The sequence below is a fragment of the Danio aesculapii genome, chromosome 21 (genome assembly GCF_903798145.1).
Source record: "Danio aesculapii chromosome 21, fDanAes4.1, whole genome shotgun sequence".
In the NCBI taxonomy this organism is placed as follows: Eukaryota; Metazoa; Chordata; class Actinopteri; order Cypriniformes; family Danionidae; genus Danio; species Danio aesculapii.
The window spans coordinates 19,683,899-19,702,931 of NC_079455.1; the positions used below are offsets into that span (position 1 = coordinate 19,683,899).

The window sequence follows — 19,033 nt, forward strand, 5'->3', positions numbered from 1 at the left end:
TTGTTGTAAAGGCTTGACTAGATTAATTAAGTAGGCAAGTTGTGTTAATTAAGTAAGTCATTGGAAGACTTGTTCTTTAGCAATCAAAAAACATCTTGCTCTGTGAAACATCCCTTAAGAAATATTTTCGGAAAATAATTAAATATCACAGGAGGGTTAATAATGTTGCCCTCCACTGTAATCAATTAGCCTGTGGAAGTATGGTGCTAATAAATATTAGTAATCTTTTACTGTGTTACTGTGCAATTTCTCTAATTCAAGTCACTGCAGTCTCTGTATATAGATCAAATTTGTAGACTGAATACAAGTACACACATTTCACTGGAACAGTGTGAACAGCCAAATTTATAAATGCTGATGTTGTGCAATGCATTGCATGTAATATAGATGTGAATACAGTATGCATTTATCATTTATTAACTCATGCAGTCTGTGTCATTCACTGGGGTATTGTGACCAATGCAGTTGTTGATGCAATCCTCAGATTCACCATAGCATCAGTTACAATATGTGATTCATTCCAAAAGAAAATATTTCATGAACCGAAATGTTGGGTCAGGGTTATTATTTAAAGCACTTTGAGTAAGCACAGCTAAGCAGTTTTTTTTTAGGGTGTAAATGAGCCAACTGCCAATTTGTTCACTCTACACCCTAAAAAAATTGCTTAGCTGTATGTATTAACCCTGGGTTCAAAAATGGACAAACCTGTTTGGATTAGTTTCGAAATGACCCAGAACTGGCTTAATATAACCCAGCATTTATTATGAGTGTAGAATACCCATTAGTTGATCTTAAATGTTGAAATATGCCATTGACAATTGACAAAATATCTTGTTGGGTAATATAGTTTGCTCCAGCTGATCCAATAGTCTGTTTATGAAGCTCTGACCTGTTTATCAGTTTTAAGTCATTTAATAGACACCTCTAAATATTCATTTTATTAGCTTAACTTGTAACAATAATCTTACATAGCTGTGCCGACTGGAGCAAGCAAGCTGTTAATAATGGTACAGTCTGCGCACGGCTTCAAGTTTACCCAGTCACTCGCTTCTTTATTCAGAGTAACGGTAACCGGGAGCGCGCGCGGTGATGGTGTTGAGAAAGCGATCAAGATCCGCGTTGACTTTCTCCTGCTGACATTACAGAGAGTGTGTTCAGTTGTGAGTAGGTCTGTTTGAGACACGTTTATTCAGTCAGCACCACAGTTTTACAGTACCAACAGGACTTACCAACAGGGATTCACTGCGCTCTGCTGGCTCTGCGTTACAGCCATGGGTTCAATGTGAGTGAAGAGACAAAAGACTTTTGGATATATATCATATATGTTTGGCTTTTGGCGTGTTTCTCAAATGCAAACGGAAATATGTGGCAAAGCTTCGTCCTACTCTTAACCGGTTTGCTTGGGTTGTGTTCATGTTCAAGTTTCCCAAGTAACATCAACATAGGTGAGTACTCGGCGTCTATTGTTTATAATCGCGTCCCTAAAGTTTCCGTTGCACAGAATGAGGTATTTTTGAGGTCATTTGCCTTTAGATGTTCACATTCTGCGTGTACTTTCCCCTCAATTACTCTTTCTGTAATCTCGACAGGAGGTTTGTTTCCAACCGACTCCCATGAATACGATGTGTTCCGTTTCGCCCTCTCGCAGCACAATGATGTTCCTAAACTGGTACCACAAGTGGATATGGTGGACACGGGGAGCAGCTTTGCCATGACATACGCCTGTAAGTTGTGTATTACTGTACATCTCCGAGATCTGTTACTCTTCCCAAAGCCAAACATCTGCAGTGCGCACGCGACCTGTTTCCATCACGCTTGTTGCTCTGCCGAATTTCCGTACGACTCTGCACAGATGATTTATGCCAGTGTACGCTTAGCGAAGTAAAACCCCAGACATTTTGTTGCTGTCTTCACTTATACAGTCTAAAACCCAGCTGGATTACTGTCACGATTAACGTCAAGATGTCAGGTGGAACTGCAAAGCAGGCAAAATGTCCTGGAACACCTGAGGTTGAATCTGACACAAGCCAGTGGTGTGTTTCACAATTTCAGGGGCTTGTGCCACATTCGTTTCATTACGTTGCTTTTACAGACTTGTGCTTTTTACGTGTTTAGTAAACAAATATGCATTTATTATGCATATTTACTTTGTAAATGCATTGTAATTTTAATGGATGTGTAAAAAAATGAAATAAAAAAACATTACCATTGACTGTACAGTAATGTACAGTATTATATGAATTATCATATTTTTATAGTGCAAAACAGCATCTTTAAGACATTATAAATACAATATTTTTAAATGTTTAGGCAACTAAGTAGGATTAACAGCTTTAAATAGTTAAGTTTCATTATATTTATGGGAGCAATGTATGCACAGGTATGCACATTGTGTTGTTTATTGCATTATTTTTGTCTTTAGTTTATTTCTGTTGAAACATAGCCTGAAGCATTACCACCACCTTTTTAAACAGCAAATTTCTGCCACTGCAGTTGTCATATTTAACATGCTTTTATAGCATATTTGCTGACAGCATATTTTCCTGTCATAAGATGGAAAATGAACCATATTCCTGCGCATAGCTAATGTGAACAATTTTAGACAATCCAAACAGAGAAGACACCCTCATTCATGGCTCAGCTGGCTGTCAATCACAAATCTTGCCCTTTGATGTCTGAGATTGACGCAGGCAACCTTTCCATGCTCGTGTTTAACTCTACAAGCGACGTACAACAGTACATCCACTCTTCAAAAATAAAGGTTCTTTACTGGCATTGATAGTTGCATGAAGAACCCTTTCATTCCACACAAGGTTTTTATAGATTCATTTGAAAAACTTTTCACTAAAAGATTCTTTGAGGAACCTAAAAAAGGTTCCCTCACAAAGCCACTTTTTTCTGGCACCTTTATTTTTAAGTGTGTATTGCTGATTATTCAAACAGCTTCTGATGAAGAGATATTTCAGATGTTTGAGATACTTTGACGCTTACACAGTAGACCAATCACCCTGACAGGTTCACATGGGCTATAGTTTCTCCCAGATGAGTACTTGTGATAAACCTCTCTCATGTTGAGCTCTTTTAAGTGAGTCTCAGTGCCTCAAAGCAAGAGTACGCTGTTTACTGGAGGCTGAGCACTAAATCTAGGGCTGGAGCAGTGTTTTTCATTTTAGGGCAGTCCTCTGGGCGATTTTATAGGGTGACATCGGAGAGTGTCTTGTTAGAGGGAGGCTATCAAAGGAAAGTTGAACACACAGTGTAAGAGCTGATTCTGTATGTTCTTGTCACGGGGAAGTGTGAAAGTAATTATATGGAGCTAATTACATCTGTAGAGAGTTCGCTCATCAGGGCGATTGTGCATGGCTGCTGTCTTATCCTCTAATCGCTACATACACCTTCCCAGAACAAAACCAGAGAGCACCGCAGCCAGAAAGGGCAACAAATTTCAGTTTGATTATAATTTTTCTTCCTTTGCTACAAGAACAATGAGTGGGGCTTTAAGATGCAGAACAAAAGAAAATCAGCGTTTTTGTCACTTGATTGATATGTTCAAGAGAACTGTGTTTGCCATTGTGTTTTTGTTTGTTATTATAAAGGGAAAACATAAAAAGCTTAAAAAGATGCACTTGCAATAATTGCAGTGGTACTGATAGACAATTTTATAACGTGAAGCCCATATGGTTCCCTTATTTGGACAAAAATAGATATTTTGTATTAAGCATTGGTTTACTTCCTTCGTGTGGCAATGGCCTTTTTATTTAATATTTGCATTTTAAGCCATTATTTTGGATGACAAATTAAGTGCACGACAAGTTATTGTCTCTGAAAGAAAGAATAAACATAGATATTGTAAAAATTTGCTCAATGCCATCCTCAATTTTCAGTTGCTGAATATGAACAATATCTACAGCGGAAGCGCAGAGTACAAAACAGTGGTCGTGAATTAGATCAGCAAAGCGTAACCATTTAAACCCTTTCACAAGTTTTAAATACTCCTGCTGACCCACCAGTGTGAGTTTTAGAATGTGACCATTATTTAGTAGGCATTGCTTTAAAGTTTACATGGTGACACATTAGTTTTATTACATGACACACCACAGCCTAAGGGTCTCATTTATATATGTGGCATACGCACTAAATGGGCAGAAATTGAACCACTCTAAATCATCATATAAGCCATTTTTATTAATAAATATAGTAAAAATTGGTGACACAGTGGCTCAGTGGTTAGCATAGCAAGAAGGTCATTGGTTCGAGTCCCTGCTGGGTCAGTTGGCATTTCTGTGTGTAGTTTGCATGTTCTCCCTGTGTTCGCGTGGGTTTCCTCTGGGTGCTCTGGTTTCCCCCACAGTCCAAAGACATTTGCTATAGGTGAATTGAGTAAACTAAACTAGCTGTAGTGTATGTGTGTGAATGTGAGTGTGTATGGATGTTTCCCAGTACTGGGTTGCTGTTGAAAGGGCATCTGCGGTGTAAAACATGCTGGAATAGTTAGTTGTTCAATCCAATGTGGCAATCCCTGATGAATAAACGAACTAAGTTGAAGAAAAATAAATGATTCTGGTCTATGTGAATTTTATAAATCAGACCCCTGATGATTTAAGCATATATTGTTTTTTCTGCAAAATATTTAGGTTAACTAGGCAGGTTAGGGTAAATAGGCAAGTTATTGTATAACGATTGTTTGATCGGTAGACTATCGAAAAAAATATAGCTTAAAGGGGCTAATAATTTAGTCCTTAAAATGGCTATTAAAAAATTTAAAACTGCTTTTATTCTAGCCGAAATAAAACACATAAGACTTTCTACATATTTAAAAAATAAAATGAAAGAAAATAAAATAGAATAAAGGGGCTAATTATTCTGACTTCAACTGTGTTTAAAATATATATTTTTTACCATCTATATAGACATCAGCATGTATTTTATAAACCATAAATGGTATGTTTTGCTAGTACGTATATCTATTTAAATGTGTGAAACTTAAAATAAACATCATTTGTTTGAAAACACTGATTAATTGTGATTTATAGTACAGGAAAGCAGATCTGAATTTAGCAGCTGATCATGTGATGCACTCAATTTTGTAATCACACTCAAATTTCTTTTGTAGTTGTTTTTAATAATTAATAAAATCTGACTAATTCAGGTGGTTTTCCCTTGCTGTTATTAGTAATTAACTTGATTTGATTGGTTATCTCCATAATTGTGTTCATTTTAGTGCCTTTAGACCACTGAGGCTGACCAGCCTACACATTAAACAACCAACAGGGCAATGTCAATATTGAATTTGGATGTTTCTAATTGTTGTCATATTTAATTGCTAACTTAATTTTCTTGAACTTTGTTTACACCTAGTACAATGTTTTCTTCATTCTTGACTGATCTAGTATACAAGCGGTCAGACTAAAACTGTTTACACTTGGTGTTAACATGCATCTCAAATGAGTCTCCAGTGGGTCCCTTGTGATTGGATTATGAGGGGGTTTAGATGATTGGTTGCCTTTAAAGCGCTTCTAATCAACTCTATGTTTAGTGCAGTGTTTTTTAGCCCTGCTCCTGAGGCCACTTTCTGTTTTACACCCACATCCATTTTCAGGAAAAGGGTTGAGAACCACTGTTAAAATATAATGGTTGATTGACAGGTGAGTAGGCGGTCCTTTGCTTCCGTCTGGGTTTACATCAGGACAGATTAGTGTCTACTACAGATGCAGTGTGGTCACTTATGGTTCTGACCATATACTGTGGCTGGATTTTATGATCATGTTAACCCTATATTGCATAAGACTTTGCATTTTTTTTTAAATCGTCAGATAATCTAAAATAAAAGAGTAAAGGAGAAAAAACAGCCTGTCATCTTTTACCTTTTATTGTTGTTTAACACATGTAAAGGCTTTATATTTTTTCATTTAGACATGTTCCCATTACTGAGAATTATTATCTGTTTTCTTTTTTAGCATGCTTTGTAAGATACATGGTAGGAATGACACAAACGGAGCAGCGCAGACTCTTATTTTCTTAGATATGTGCCTGAACTGGTTCCCAAACTCTGAAGAGTTACAGTAACCGTTTAGCACAGCTCAGATAGATTCATTTAATCTATTATTCATTGCATCATAGCCAGAGTGATTATTTTCTGGGGTTTTGATGTATGCATGTGGGAGCAGAGCCACAAAGGGATGTATAGTGAAAAACCCACTTGCGTGGGAGGGAATTGACAATATTTAGCAGAAGTAGGACAGGTGTTCTTCTGGGAGGAAACATTTTCCCTTGATTACAACATAAAGGAGGGTTTAACTTGCACTGATAATAGTGGGCTTTAATCAACATGGCAAGTCACTGCAATGATATATTATTTTATCAATATTTCTGTAAATCACAAATTTAATAAGTTGCCTTAAAGTGCACCTAATTTACCCCATTTAAAAGATGAAAGAGAAGCCCTTAGTATCTCCATAATGTGTCTGTAACGTTTCAGCTCAAAATACCCATCAGATTATTTATTATAGCCTCCAGAAGTTGCCCATTTTGGTGTCTAAATATATTGTAGCTGTTTTTGTAGCCTGTGGCTTTAAATAAAAATGAGCTACTCCCTACTGAATGTGCCGATGTGCATGTCTGCTTATTATGTGTTGCGTCAGATAAAAAGACAGAGGATGAAGCTGAAGTACAGCTGATTAGTCAAAAATGACCAAGTAAGTTTATTTCATGTGTTCGTGGTGGAGTTTATCCAAGCCTTTCTGAAACGATGAGTCTCACACAAATGCCGTTTGCAGTACACACACACACACACACGCACACACACACACACACACACACACACACACACACATATATGGAACACATGTTTACTCACTTAATGCGTTTTTGTTTCTTTTGCTATAATCTTTACACAATGTTACACATGTTTTACTCTCTGTTGTCAGCACTTTGGTCGACTGTGTTGTTTTAAAGTGCTTTATAAATAAAATTGAATTGAATTGAATATATGCGTGATAACTGACACCATGCGGCCGTGATGATTATATCGGTTAAGAATTACATAGGGATTTTACTGTCTTTATTACGAACATGCTGTTTTAAAAATGTCTTAAACTTATGAAAATTCACAGTTGTAACAAATATTTTAATCCCAGTTTATTTGGAAAAAATGTTCTGTGGACATGTGTATACATGTTATTATACAAACATGGCGTCTGTCAATCAATGGGAAAATCACACTCCTACGTCACGTTGCGGTGGGCCTCAAAATCACGGGGATTTGGTTCCTATTTTAACGTCAGGAAATTAAAAAAAAAAGGGTTTATATCACTCCAATATGACTGTGGACACATTATACATACACACAGTTCTGTCCAAACAGCTTTCAAAAGATGATTTTCATCATAGGTGCCCTTTAAAGAGATGAAAAATCACCTCATCTTTTACTCTCGTGTGTTTTTAAACCTTTATTAGTTTTTTGTTCTGTTAAACACAAAATATATTTTGGAGAAAGCTGATTGCTGGTGTCCATTGACTTCCATATGAGTTTATTTTTTACTAAGGAAATCAATAGGTACCAGCAAACAACTTTCTTCAAAACATCTACTTTTGTGTTGAAAATAGCAGCATTTTCATTTTGGGGTGAATTATCCTGTTAAAGTATAATGATCCTGTTCCCATTCTCAGGAAGTAGTAATAGTAAAAGTAATAATATCAGTATTGATATCATTAAAAAAAAAAGATGATATGAAAACCTTACATTATATCAACAGTACCATATCTAATTAAAAACAGTGTCTGCTATCATCCATCACAAAATGTTTATTACCCAAGCACAAAATTGTTTTGGATGTTGTGTTCCTAAAGTTCCTATAGTACAAAAAGTTTAATTTTTTGTGCTTTTAGATTTGCTCTTAGAAAAAATGTGTGAATGCTAACTAAACATTCAGAAAATTTGTCATTTAATTTTTTTTTTTGACCTGGCATGACCTGGACCAACCAAGAAAATAAACTGTGTGAGACTTGCAAATTTCAAACTCGAAAAAAAAAATGTAAACATTTTAGCATTTATTTTGTGAAAGTTAATAGGAATCCAACTAACTTTGCCTGTAAATATATTCATTCATTCATTTTCTTTTCGGCTTAGTCCCTTTATTAATCTGGGGTCACCATAGCGGAATGAACTGCCAACTTAACCAGCATATGTTTTACGCAGCAGATGCCCTTCCAGCCACAACCCATCACTGGGAAACATCCACACACTCATACACTACGGTCAATTTTTTAGCATACCCAATTCGCCTGTACCACATGTCTTTGGACTGTGGAAGAAACACACGCAAACATGGGGAGAACATGCAAACTCCACACAAAAATGGAGCTCGACCTTCTTGCTGTGAGGTGAACGTGCTACCCACTGCACCATTGCGTCACTGCCTGTATATATATATACTTAGTAATGTGTTTTTGTTTCTTTTGCTATAATCTTTACACAAAAAGTTTATAATTTTTATGAATATATATATATATATATATATATATATATATATATATATATATATATATATATATATATATATATATATATATAAACAAAAACACATTACTAAGTGAGTAAAGGATGCCAGTCATTTAATTTTCGAATGAACAATCTCTTTAATATAGTCTTCAAGCAGTGTTGTTGGAATGCCACATTTCAACATTCATTGAAAATGCATGACAGCATTTCACAGTAAACAGTTTATCAGAATTGGCTGGGCCCTTAGATGTTTTCAAACAGAATATCAGACCACACTGAAATTGCTACACAATATTAAGGTTGAGGAATTGCATGCAGCTTTGATTTAAAGTTGAAGTGGAGTTGTCAGCTGTACTGATGAATAGCGAGTTACATGCAGTACGTCGACCTCCCAGTGACAAGTGAAATAACCAGTCGACATCTGTCATGATGGTGGTGACCGTTTCTCCTCTCGCCTTTCTAGTTGAATAAAACCTCATCATCACATCACTTTAAACTTGGCAAACGGGCCCTTGTGATTCATTTTTCTTCCATACGTGAATTATTTTAAGAATCCGTTTCTGCTTTTGCCACATCGCAAGCCTTTATGACAGTCTGTTCATGGCATTAGTCCCATTCGGCCCAGTGGTCCTCCTTTCAGCACGTATCAGTCCTTTCATCACGCTGACATGCAGTCGGGCCAAATGTCCACAGCATGTCAATCAGGCGGCTCCAAAGAGACCCATTGAAGCTCACGTCAGAGCGGGTTCAGGAACAAACACTGTTTTGTGTGTCTTCCCTGTGGATCTCACATAGACCACTGAAACGCTTTTACCTGCGTGGTTGCCTTAATATACAAGTGATGGAAGACTTTAAAGACAATAAAAGCCTTGATGTGAAAGCTAGCTTGAAAAATGCCAAGGATAGCTATTGCATATATCGACTAGCTATCGCAGACAGATGGAGCCAGATCATCAGTCTCAAAAATAATACATTTACAAAATTCATACATGAATTCATACATGAACGTAGTTTTGAATTAAGTTTTAAATTTACAAATTAAATTTGTGTATTTTTCAATCGAGTTTAAAATTTACGAATTCAATTTGCGTATTTCTGAATTTTGTTTTGAATTACGAATTGGATCTGTGTGTTTTTCAATTGGGTTTTGAATTTACGAATTGGTTGTGTATTTTTGAATCATGTTTTGAATTTACAAATTGAATTTGTGTATTTTTAAATCTTGTTTTGAATTTACGAATTGGTTGTGTATTTTTGAATCATGTTTTGAATTTACAAATTGGATTTGTGCATTTTTAAATAGTGTTTTGAATTGATGAATTGGGTTTGTGCATTTTTGAATCGTGTTTTAAATTTCCGAATTCAATTTGCGTATTTTTTAAATCGTGTTTTGAATTTACAAATTGGATTTGTGCATTTTTAAATCGTGTTTTGAATTGATGAATTGGGTTTGTGCATTTTTGAATCGTGTTTTAAATTTCCGAATTCAATTTGCGTATTTTTTAAATCGTGTTTTGAATTTACAAATTGGATTTGTGCATTTTTAAATCGTGTTTTGAATTGATGAATTGGGTTTGTGCATTTTTGAATCGTGTTTTAAATTTCCGAATTCAATTTGCGTATTTTTTAAAACGTGTTTTGAATTGATGAATTGGGTTTGTGCATTTTTGAATCGTGTTTTAAATTTCCGAATTCAATTTGCGTATTTTTAAATCGTGTTTTGAATTTATGAAATTGATTCTTTTTTTAATTTATGAATCGTGTTTTAAATTATGAGCTGGATTAGTGTGTATTTGAATCGTGTTTTGAATTTACAAACTGAATTTGTGTATTTTTGAATCGGGTTTCAAATTAATGAATTAGATTTGTGTATTTTTGAATCGTGTTTTGAATTTACGAATTGGATTTGCGTATTTTTGAATCGGGCTTTGAATTTATGAATAGAATTTGTATTTTTGAATCGTGTTTTGAATTGATGAATTGGATTTGTGTATTTTTAAATCGTGTTTTAAATTTACGAATTCAATTTGCGTATTTCTGAATTTCGTTTTGAATTACGAATTGGATCTGTGTGTTTTTCAATTGGGTTTTGAATTTACGAATTGGTTGTGTATTTTTGAATCATGTCTTGAATTTACAAATTGAATTTGTGTATTTTTAAATCTTGTTTTAAATTTACAAATTGAATTTGTGTATTTTTAAATCTTGTTTTGAATTAACAAATTGGATTTGTGCATTTTTAATTCGTGTTTTGAATTTATAAATTGGATTTGTGTATTTTTGAATCGTGTTTTAAATTTCCGAATTCAGTTTGCATATTTTTAAATCGTGTTTTGAATTGATGAATTGGATTTGTGTATTTTTGAATCGTGTTTTAAATTGATGAATTGGGTTTGTGCATTTTTGAATCGTGTTTTAAATTTCCGATATCAATTTGCGTATTTTTAAATCGTGTTTTGAATTTATGAAATTGATTCTCTTTTTAATTTATGAATCGTGTTTTGAATTATGAGCTGGATTTGTGTATTTTTGAATCGTGTTTTGAATTTATGAATTGAATTTGTGTATTTTTGAATCGGGTTTTAAATTAATGAATTAGATTTGTGTATTTTTGAATCGTGTTTTGAATTTACGAATTGGATTTGCGTATTTTTGAATCGGGTTTTGAATTCACGAATAGAATTTGTATTTTTGAATCGTGTTTTGAATTGATGAATTGGATTTGTGTATTTTTAAATCGTGTTTTAAATTTATGAATTCAATTTGCGTATTTTTAAATCAGGTTTTGAATTTACGAAATGTATATTTTTTTTGTATTTATGAATCGTGTTTTGAATTACGAGTTGGATTTGTGTATATTTGAATCCTGTTTTGAATTTACGAATTGGATTTGTGTATTTTTGAATCGGGTTTTGAATTGCCGAGCTGGATTTGTGTATTTTTAAATAGTGTTTTAAAGTTACGAAATGGATTTGTGTATTTTTATATAGTGTTTTGAAATTACGAAATGGATTTGATTTTGGAGTTTTAATCATGTTTTGAACTTGCAAATTGTATTTTGTAAATCTTGATTGTGTTAATTTTATATTGTAAACGTATTAATTTTTAAGACTCATCTGGCTCCATATGGACATGTTAGCATCAGCTGTATGACCATTAGCAAAAACTTCAAGGCGTTAGACGAATTCATAATGAAGCATTGTGAAATATGAATGGCTTTTTTTGATTTCAGGAAGCTTCAGTGTTGATTATAGATGACACTAGCTTCGTTAGCGATGAGGATCTGGATGCCATTCAGAGGGAATGGCTCAGGCAGCTGTAAGGTTAGCGGTTGTGATTTCGGGATGTGTGTCTGTGGGGCGACCTTCACTGGGCTGGAATGATACAGTGATAAAAATGTGCCTTATCAGAAATATCATCTTGCAAAGACTGAGGCTACAAGCCGCTTAGAGGACACCAGGGACAAAATCTGATTCTGTTAGGTAACAAAAAGAGCCTGCTTGGCTGTAATCTCTGAAATGATCTAGGTATTTTCTCTGCAAGGGAAACGCTGGGCCCTAATGCTACAGTATTCGCTCATGAGCTGCTACCATATTGAATTTTTAAGGAACAGATCATATTTAAAAAAAAAAAAAAAAAACTTATTCTCATAATTTCAATCCTGTTTTATTTTCATGTTTTTTTCCATGGTTTTTGAAGGTTTCTATTCAATCTATTCACTTTGGGTTCGTTAGCATAGCGTATTAGGCCTACAGACACAAATTTAGGGGTGAAATTTGACTCATGGTCTAAATAACTGGTTATTTTAATTTATGTGTCTTTTAGGTAGATTAGCTATATTTTATGTATTTTATATACTATTATGCTTACTTTGTTGTATATATGCAAAGAAATTTTAGGAAAAACATACAAACTTCAGGTTTTTATAAACACAAAAGTGGAAAATGCTTTGTAGTATGAAGGAAAGAAGCAGCATAACAGTAAAAGCAAAGTAGTTCATGCAAATTTATAAAACAAAGACGCATTCAGTTGATCATAAAGTCACAATTAAGACATTTAAAACATTTCTGAAGTATCATCGGGCATTGAAAACTGGAATAATGATGCTGAACAATCAGCTTTGTATCACAGCGAGAATATATGTTAAATATTAAAGCCAACAAGAAAACAGAATTTTCAAATTGTAACAAAATTTCAGGATATTATATTGTTACAACCCGGGTCTAGGGTGTCAAGGACGTAACAAAACAACACTTTACAAATAAAATCACTTTTAAGAAACCTTTGGAATTGGGTTTGTTTATTTGTCTTTTTTTTTTCTTTTTCTTTTTTAAACACCCAAAATGGGAAGCCAAATATTTCGTAGAGGACCCAAAGAAAAATAATTATCAAAAATGTATCCCCTACCTGAACGCCCAAATGAACTAAATATACCTAACAAAACAACAGAAATAAAAATACGAAACTACTCCTGTCTCCCATATATAAAAACAAGAAAAAAATTTTACAGAAAAGGAAAGTTTGGCGTCCAACCCCTACTGCTTCTCACTCTGTACTATATATACAAGGTACAGTATTTAAAACAAACAAACCAAAAACAAAACAACAGGGGAGGGGGAGACACGGATGGATAAACAACAAACAAAAGTCCAAATTAACACACACCAAAACGGGAATAAACAATCAAAAATAACACTTGCAACAATATTTTTTTATAACATCAAACGCCAAACAACATGTCAACCAACTCGCTCTCCTTAGCTCCACGCCTGTTTCACTTTTTAAAAGACACCCTGGGTCACTCCAGCCAATCCCCTAGGCACATCGCTGCCATAATTTGGGAGGAAAAGAGAGAGAGAGAGACATATATATTTAGCTTTTTTATGTTAAAATAAATCAACCTTGTGAAAGAGACATCTTTCAGAAGCATTAAATATCTTACAAAAACGGCATGAAGTTTTTACTTAACTAGACTGACCAACAAGATGTTTTGTATGCATTCATTAACCAACTGCTCAAAGTAGAAATAGCAGGAAGGAGGTACGAACCATGACTTTCATGTTGCAGGATCTTAGGAAAAAACACAGAAAAGTCCATTATAAACCAAGAAAAATCCAAATATTCTCTATAGTAAATAATACCTATATATCGCTATCCACATCTGACCCCATTATAAACTATTAATTACATTTTTATTGAATTTCATTGATTTATGAGCTGGGCCTAAAGAACAGTTCACAGACGCTTGAACAAATAGACATAGCAACACTGTAGACACGCACAAATCACAATGCATCTGTTGACAGGATTATTCACTCATTCATTTTCCTTCGACCTAATCTCTTATTTATTAAGGGTAGCCACATAAGTATGAACCACTATTCCGACATATGTTTTAACCAGCAGATGCCCATGTCGGATTGGGGGGGAAAACGGAGCAACTGGAGGAAACCCACACAAACACAGGATTAGTGTAACATTAAATTAGTCAGTAATAGTGAATTAAGCTTTAAAATGCCTGACAGTGAGTTACCAATCATTCAGTTTCACTGTGTTCTGTACAATAAATGCACTGAACAGTTTAGAGGAATTACTTATTTAAATGTGTTTATCATTCCTGACCAGTTTATAGTGAGGATGTTGATTGAATTATACATCCGGTTGCCCACGTATTAAACTTTTACAATTATAACTTTAAATCATAATTATAACTTTTCAGAACAAGCAGCCATTAAAGGACAGTTTTAATACTATTACTACTACTACTACTACTACTACTACTACTACTAATAGTATTATATAGGAGTAGTATTAGTAAGAGTAGTAGTAGTAGTAATAATATTGTCATGCTAAAATAACTACTTGTTTTACTGGCTAAATAATATTTAATCAAATGTTAAACATCAAAAATAAATTATTAGCTTACATCTAGAGACTGCAGAGTGAGAAGTAATAAACGACATGAAAAACTGCATGAAACAATGCTTCAAATAAGAAAAATAATAAAGTGTGACCCCTAAAAGCACGAGTGGCCCGCAGTCACTGTGGTCTAGAACCGCCACTGACCATCAGTGTCGCAATGTGTAGTGATCCAAGCTCCTTACTGTCCTATAAGTGCCTTAATTTGTGCACACAACCTACTGATTCACTACCTCGGGAGCTAGGGAGCTAAAATTACTAAATATGTTCTACTACAGCTGTTTCATTGTAAATAAACAGTTGAAATGTAAGTAATATGTTTTATTATTAATATTTACAAAAGAATAAATAGATAGTATACATTAGCAGCAAATAAATTAGCAAACAGTTTAGCCTATTAAGATTAATAGCTATTATAATGAAATAGAATCAAGTTATCACATCTCATTAACCTTTTCTTCACTGTATAACTTGAACAATCTGATTAAAGAGCAGTGATTGAGTCTCTCATTTCTTTAGGTTATTTGTTTGATTATATAACAGCGGTGTCACTTTAAAAATGCACAGATCTAACATTATAATGAAAGCATTCGATTGCTTCCCTAACTGTTTATGCTCATTTAGGACAAAATTAGTTGTGTTTAAAAAAAAACCCACCAAGATCTCCATCTTTAGGTGTTATTATTATTAATTATGTGTATATGTCTGTTCAAACATGCACTCAAAACCCAGGCTTTCGCTCCGCTTCAAATCACGTGTACAGAATCCGTTTGGGAAACAGTATCTATTTATCACTATGAAGCACGTCAGCCTACAGTCACGCACCACTATATGACTGTTTTGAGGATTACATAGGAGGGGCGACGGCACCTGTAATGGAAATGAAGGGAATCGCGCTGTTTTTATATTTTTTTCAAACTGTATTCATGCCTAAATAAGACAAAATCACAGAACAGATTTACATTTAATAGGGAGGGGCGCCCCCTGGTGGTTCGGCAGTATGGGTTACGTATAAGCAGGATTGGCTCTTTAATGTTTATTGCCAGCCTTTAGAGAAAGACGGAAAATAAGGGAGAAATATGGGAAAATACTTTAACGGGATGATATCGGAAAAGAACTGTAAAATACAGGAGAATCCTGGGAAAAATGGGAGGGTTGACAGGTATGGTTTTCAGTCAAAATTATTTTGAGAATCAACCCTGCTGCACCCATTAAAAGTTACTTTTAATGATCCAATATGGCAGAAAATACTATCTACCAGTTACCTATTTCACTTTTCAGATGGTATATTGTGTTTTTAGAAGACTTGGAATATAGTGCATGAGTCATATGGACCACTGCTGCTTTATTTTTGTCCTTTTGAGAGCTTGTCAGTAAAAATAACCATCCACTTTTACACGTATGAAAACAGAAGGTGAAGGCTGGACTGTATTCACACAGAAAAGAAAGAGTCAGATCGACACAAGAGTGAGTAACAAATTTTTAGCCAAACATTCCATTAAACTATACATCTATTATTCGTTGGAAAGTACAACTCTGATTAACCCTGGCTGGTATATATGACCCCTGTCACCATTTTTGGTTTTTCAGCCATGGTATGACTCCCTCAGGACTGCACATCAGTTCAAACCCCCCCCCCCCCCCCCCCCCCCTCCTTTTTTTTTTACCTCAGCTGCTCAGTAACCAAAGGCAAGGAGAACAGAGGCCGCTGGAACAGATTGATGCAGCCGAGCTCCTCTCATCTTCACTGCAGTGACTGAAGATCAGACGCGATCACTCACGCTGGACCCACCTGTCACAAACATCATTCAGCATCGTGGAGATCACCTCAGGCGGAGAACTTGTTTTCTCCTCCCCAGCCCTGACTATACATTCATGCTCATCTCTCTCCACCCGAGATTCAAACCTTGATACTCCTTTCCGCCAGCACTGCATAAAAATGAGTTGTTCTTTTTTCCGCTTCCCCCTCCTCCTCCTTTTATTATTAAATCTGCGGTAGGCATGAAGAACGCTGATAAAGAAGATGCGCACACAGGAATCTCTCGTTATCTTTCCAAATGATTGAGATAAATGCATTGTGCGGCTTCTTTATCGTCTGTTTTAAGAGATACACATCTCAGAGTGACAGTGCGTTTCGTCTGTCCTCTCTATCAGTGATTATTATGGCTTAAATTGTGCCTGCTGTAGTAGATGAGGAGCAGAGAAAGCTATCTGCTGTCGGAGTTGTTTTCTGAGCCTGGTTTGAAAGTTTACTCGCCCGAAGGAAAGATTTGGAGCTGAAGAATGTCACAACTGTGGCACATCCCTCATTCACATGCTCACAGCCGCAGGGAACCAACATGTCTGAATGCAAATGGTACGAAAATCCACTGAAATTATACGTTCGCTGGAACGAATGGAAGGTCTTAGCTTGAAAACACTTTTGAGTTTCGGCCACTGTGATTGAAATGTGTGGTAAAAGAGGTGTTTTATTGCAAATCTGCTATAATTATGTCTGAAAATGCCTGCATTATTATTAATGTATGCAATGTGGAAGGGTTTAAAAAGACAGAGCAGTGTCTAATTATAACTGCAGAATAGGATACAGTCGCAGGTGAAACTCAATACTTAATAATAAAAGTAGGGTTTTTTTTGTATGAGAAAACCCCGATTTGACACCGTCTGCAACAGAGGACGTACAAATACATGAAACAGGTCCTCTACTGGAGATCTGCAATAAAAATCAATTGCCATGTGCCTCTTGAGCACATGGGGTTTAGCCGGCTGTGAGGGGGCTGGAGCGGAGATGATTGGTGGGTGGAGGTTTCACTGTCACTGTAATTACAATGAAGAATGCAGGGCAGGACATATTGAGGTCTTGCTTTTTCAGGGGGAAGTGCTTTAGGGGGTGATCATGACAGAATTTTAGATAATGTATTGACTACCCCCAGCACTTGCTTTCTTGTTTCGACCTCTCTGTATCGATTGAAGAAGTACAGTTATAGTGAGTGTTTCACAAATTTTATATTGTAATGAGCTGATGCTTTATTTTAGAGTTGCTTGTGTCCTGGAAAAGGGGAGTTTTTCAATAAAATTTTGCTTGGGAAGTTCTGTAAAAGCACAGATGAAAAAAATTATGTTAGTGATCTACTCTCAATGTACTAGTTAAATAGCACAGATCTAACAGTTCATTTTTATAATGTCTCACGCAGTGCATAAACCAATGCAATTTAATGCTGATTTATACTTCTGTGTCAATCGCACGTGTATGGTCTGGCACAGCCTTCGCGCGGTCGCATAACCCTAACCATGGAGCAGATGCTGACGAGCACCTCTCAAAAAATGTAACTACAGTTGGTGCCAAAAGCCTAGTGGTTAAGTTCGCCAACATATAGCACCATGGTGTTCACGGTGACCCGAGTTTGATTCTTGGCTCGAGGTCTTTTGCCAACACTTCCCCTTTCTCTGTTTCCAATACTTTCCTGACTGTCCTTCATGATCCTATCCAAATTTAAGGTGAAAACTGAAAAAAATAAATAAATATGTAATATGTAATAATAAAATGTAACTACACGTCGCAATGATGCGCAAACTCTGTGATTGGTCAGCTTGGCATTGGTGACGAGTGTGAGGGATGCTGAAAGCCGCGAGCCCAATGGAGCAAATGTTTACAAGTGTCGAGTCTCGTGAAGGAACTCCAGATGTTTTGTGGTTACCTTATGATTAATGTTGTTGCACGTCCACTGGTTCCTGCCACAGAAAGAGTGAGTTTTAGCTATTTGTAGCGTTCAGAAAAAACAAAACACCTGTGAAGAAACAAGACACAGAGGAACATAAGAACCTACAGCCAGCTAGCGTTTTGAAATTGTTATTACAGAGCAACACAAACAGCATGCAGAGGTATAACTGCATGACTACGCGCAAGGCAGGCACTGTGGGTTACGCCGATCACTCGACGCAGAAGTATAAACCAGGCTTTACAGTATGTTGCAAACAAGCAGTCGATGAAGATAATAAGTTGAGATGTAATATGAGTTAAGACGTAATTTTTTTGGAATTAAAAAAATGACATAAAAAAACCTTAGTAAATAATATTGAATGGGACTGAATGGGAGCTCAGTGGTTAGCACTCTCGCCTTAGAGCAAAAACGTCATTGGTTCAAGACTCAGCTGGGCCAGGATATATTTCGTTAGAGTTTGCATGTTCTCCCCGTCTACAGGTGGGTTTCTCCCACAGTCCAAAGGCATGAGGTAAATAGGATGAACTAAATTGACGATGATGAGTGTGTGTGTGTGAATGCGAGAGTGTATAGGTGTTTCCCAGTGTTCGGTTAAGGCTGAAAGGGCATCCGCCACATAAAACATATGCCAGAGTATTGAGTGAGTGAGGTTAAATGCTTTTAATAATCATTAATGTTTCACTGCACGTCTTCTACACGGAAATCCTGACAGCGCTTTTATTTAAACAAAAACAAACAAAAAAAAGCAGTTGGTAACTCTGTACCTAAGTACTTTTGTGTATTTTGTCAGTGGTCAACACATCACCCACACTATGTCCATTCTTTATAAGGACTTTTTGAAGTGTTATTCTCTGATTTCCAAGATGAATTAACAATAAAAAATAAAATACTTTTT

The 19,033-nt window shown here is 35.6% G+C and overlaps 1 protein-coding gene across 2 annotated transcripts in view; it reads left to right on the plus strand.

Annotated features, from left to right (window-relative positions):
* The first annotated feature begins 1,075 nt into the window (after positions 1-1,075).
* gria1b (glutamate receptor, ionotropic, AMPA 1b) overlaps positions 1,076-19,033 on the plus strand; it is a 90,229-nt gene continuing 72,271 nt past the window's right edge. For both annotated transcript variants that reach the window (XM_056446424.1, XM_056446425.1), the window contains exons 1-2: positions 1,076-1,445; positions 1,590-1,724. In XM_056446424.1, the coding sequence (XP_056302399.1) occupies positions 1,364-1,445; positions 1,590-1,724 (217 nt within the window). In that variant the 5' untranslated portion in view covers positions 1,076-1,363. The remainder of the gene's footprint in view (positions 1,446-1,589; positions 1,725-19,033) is intronic.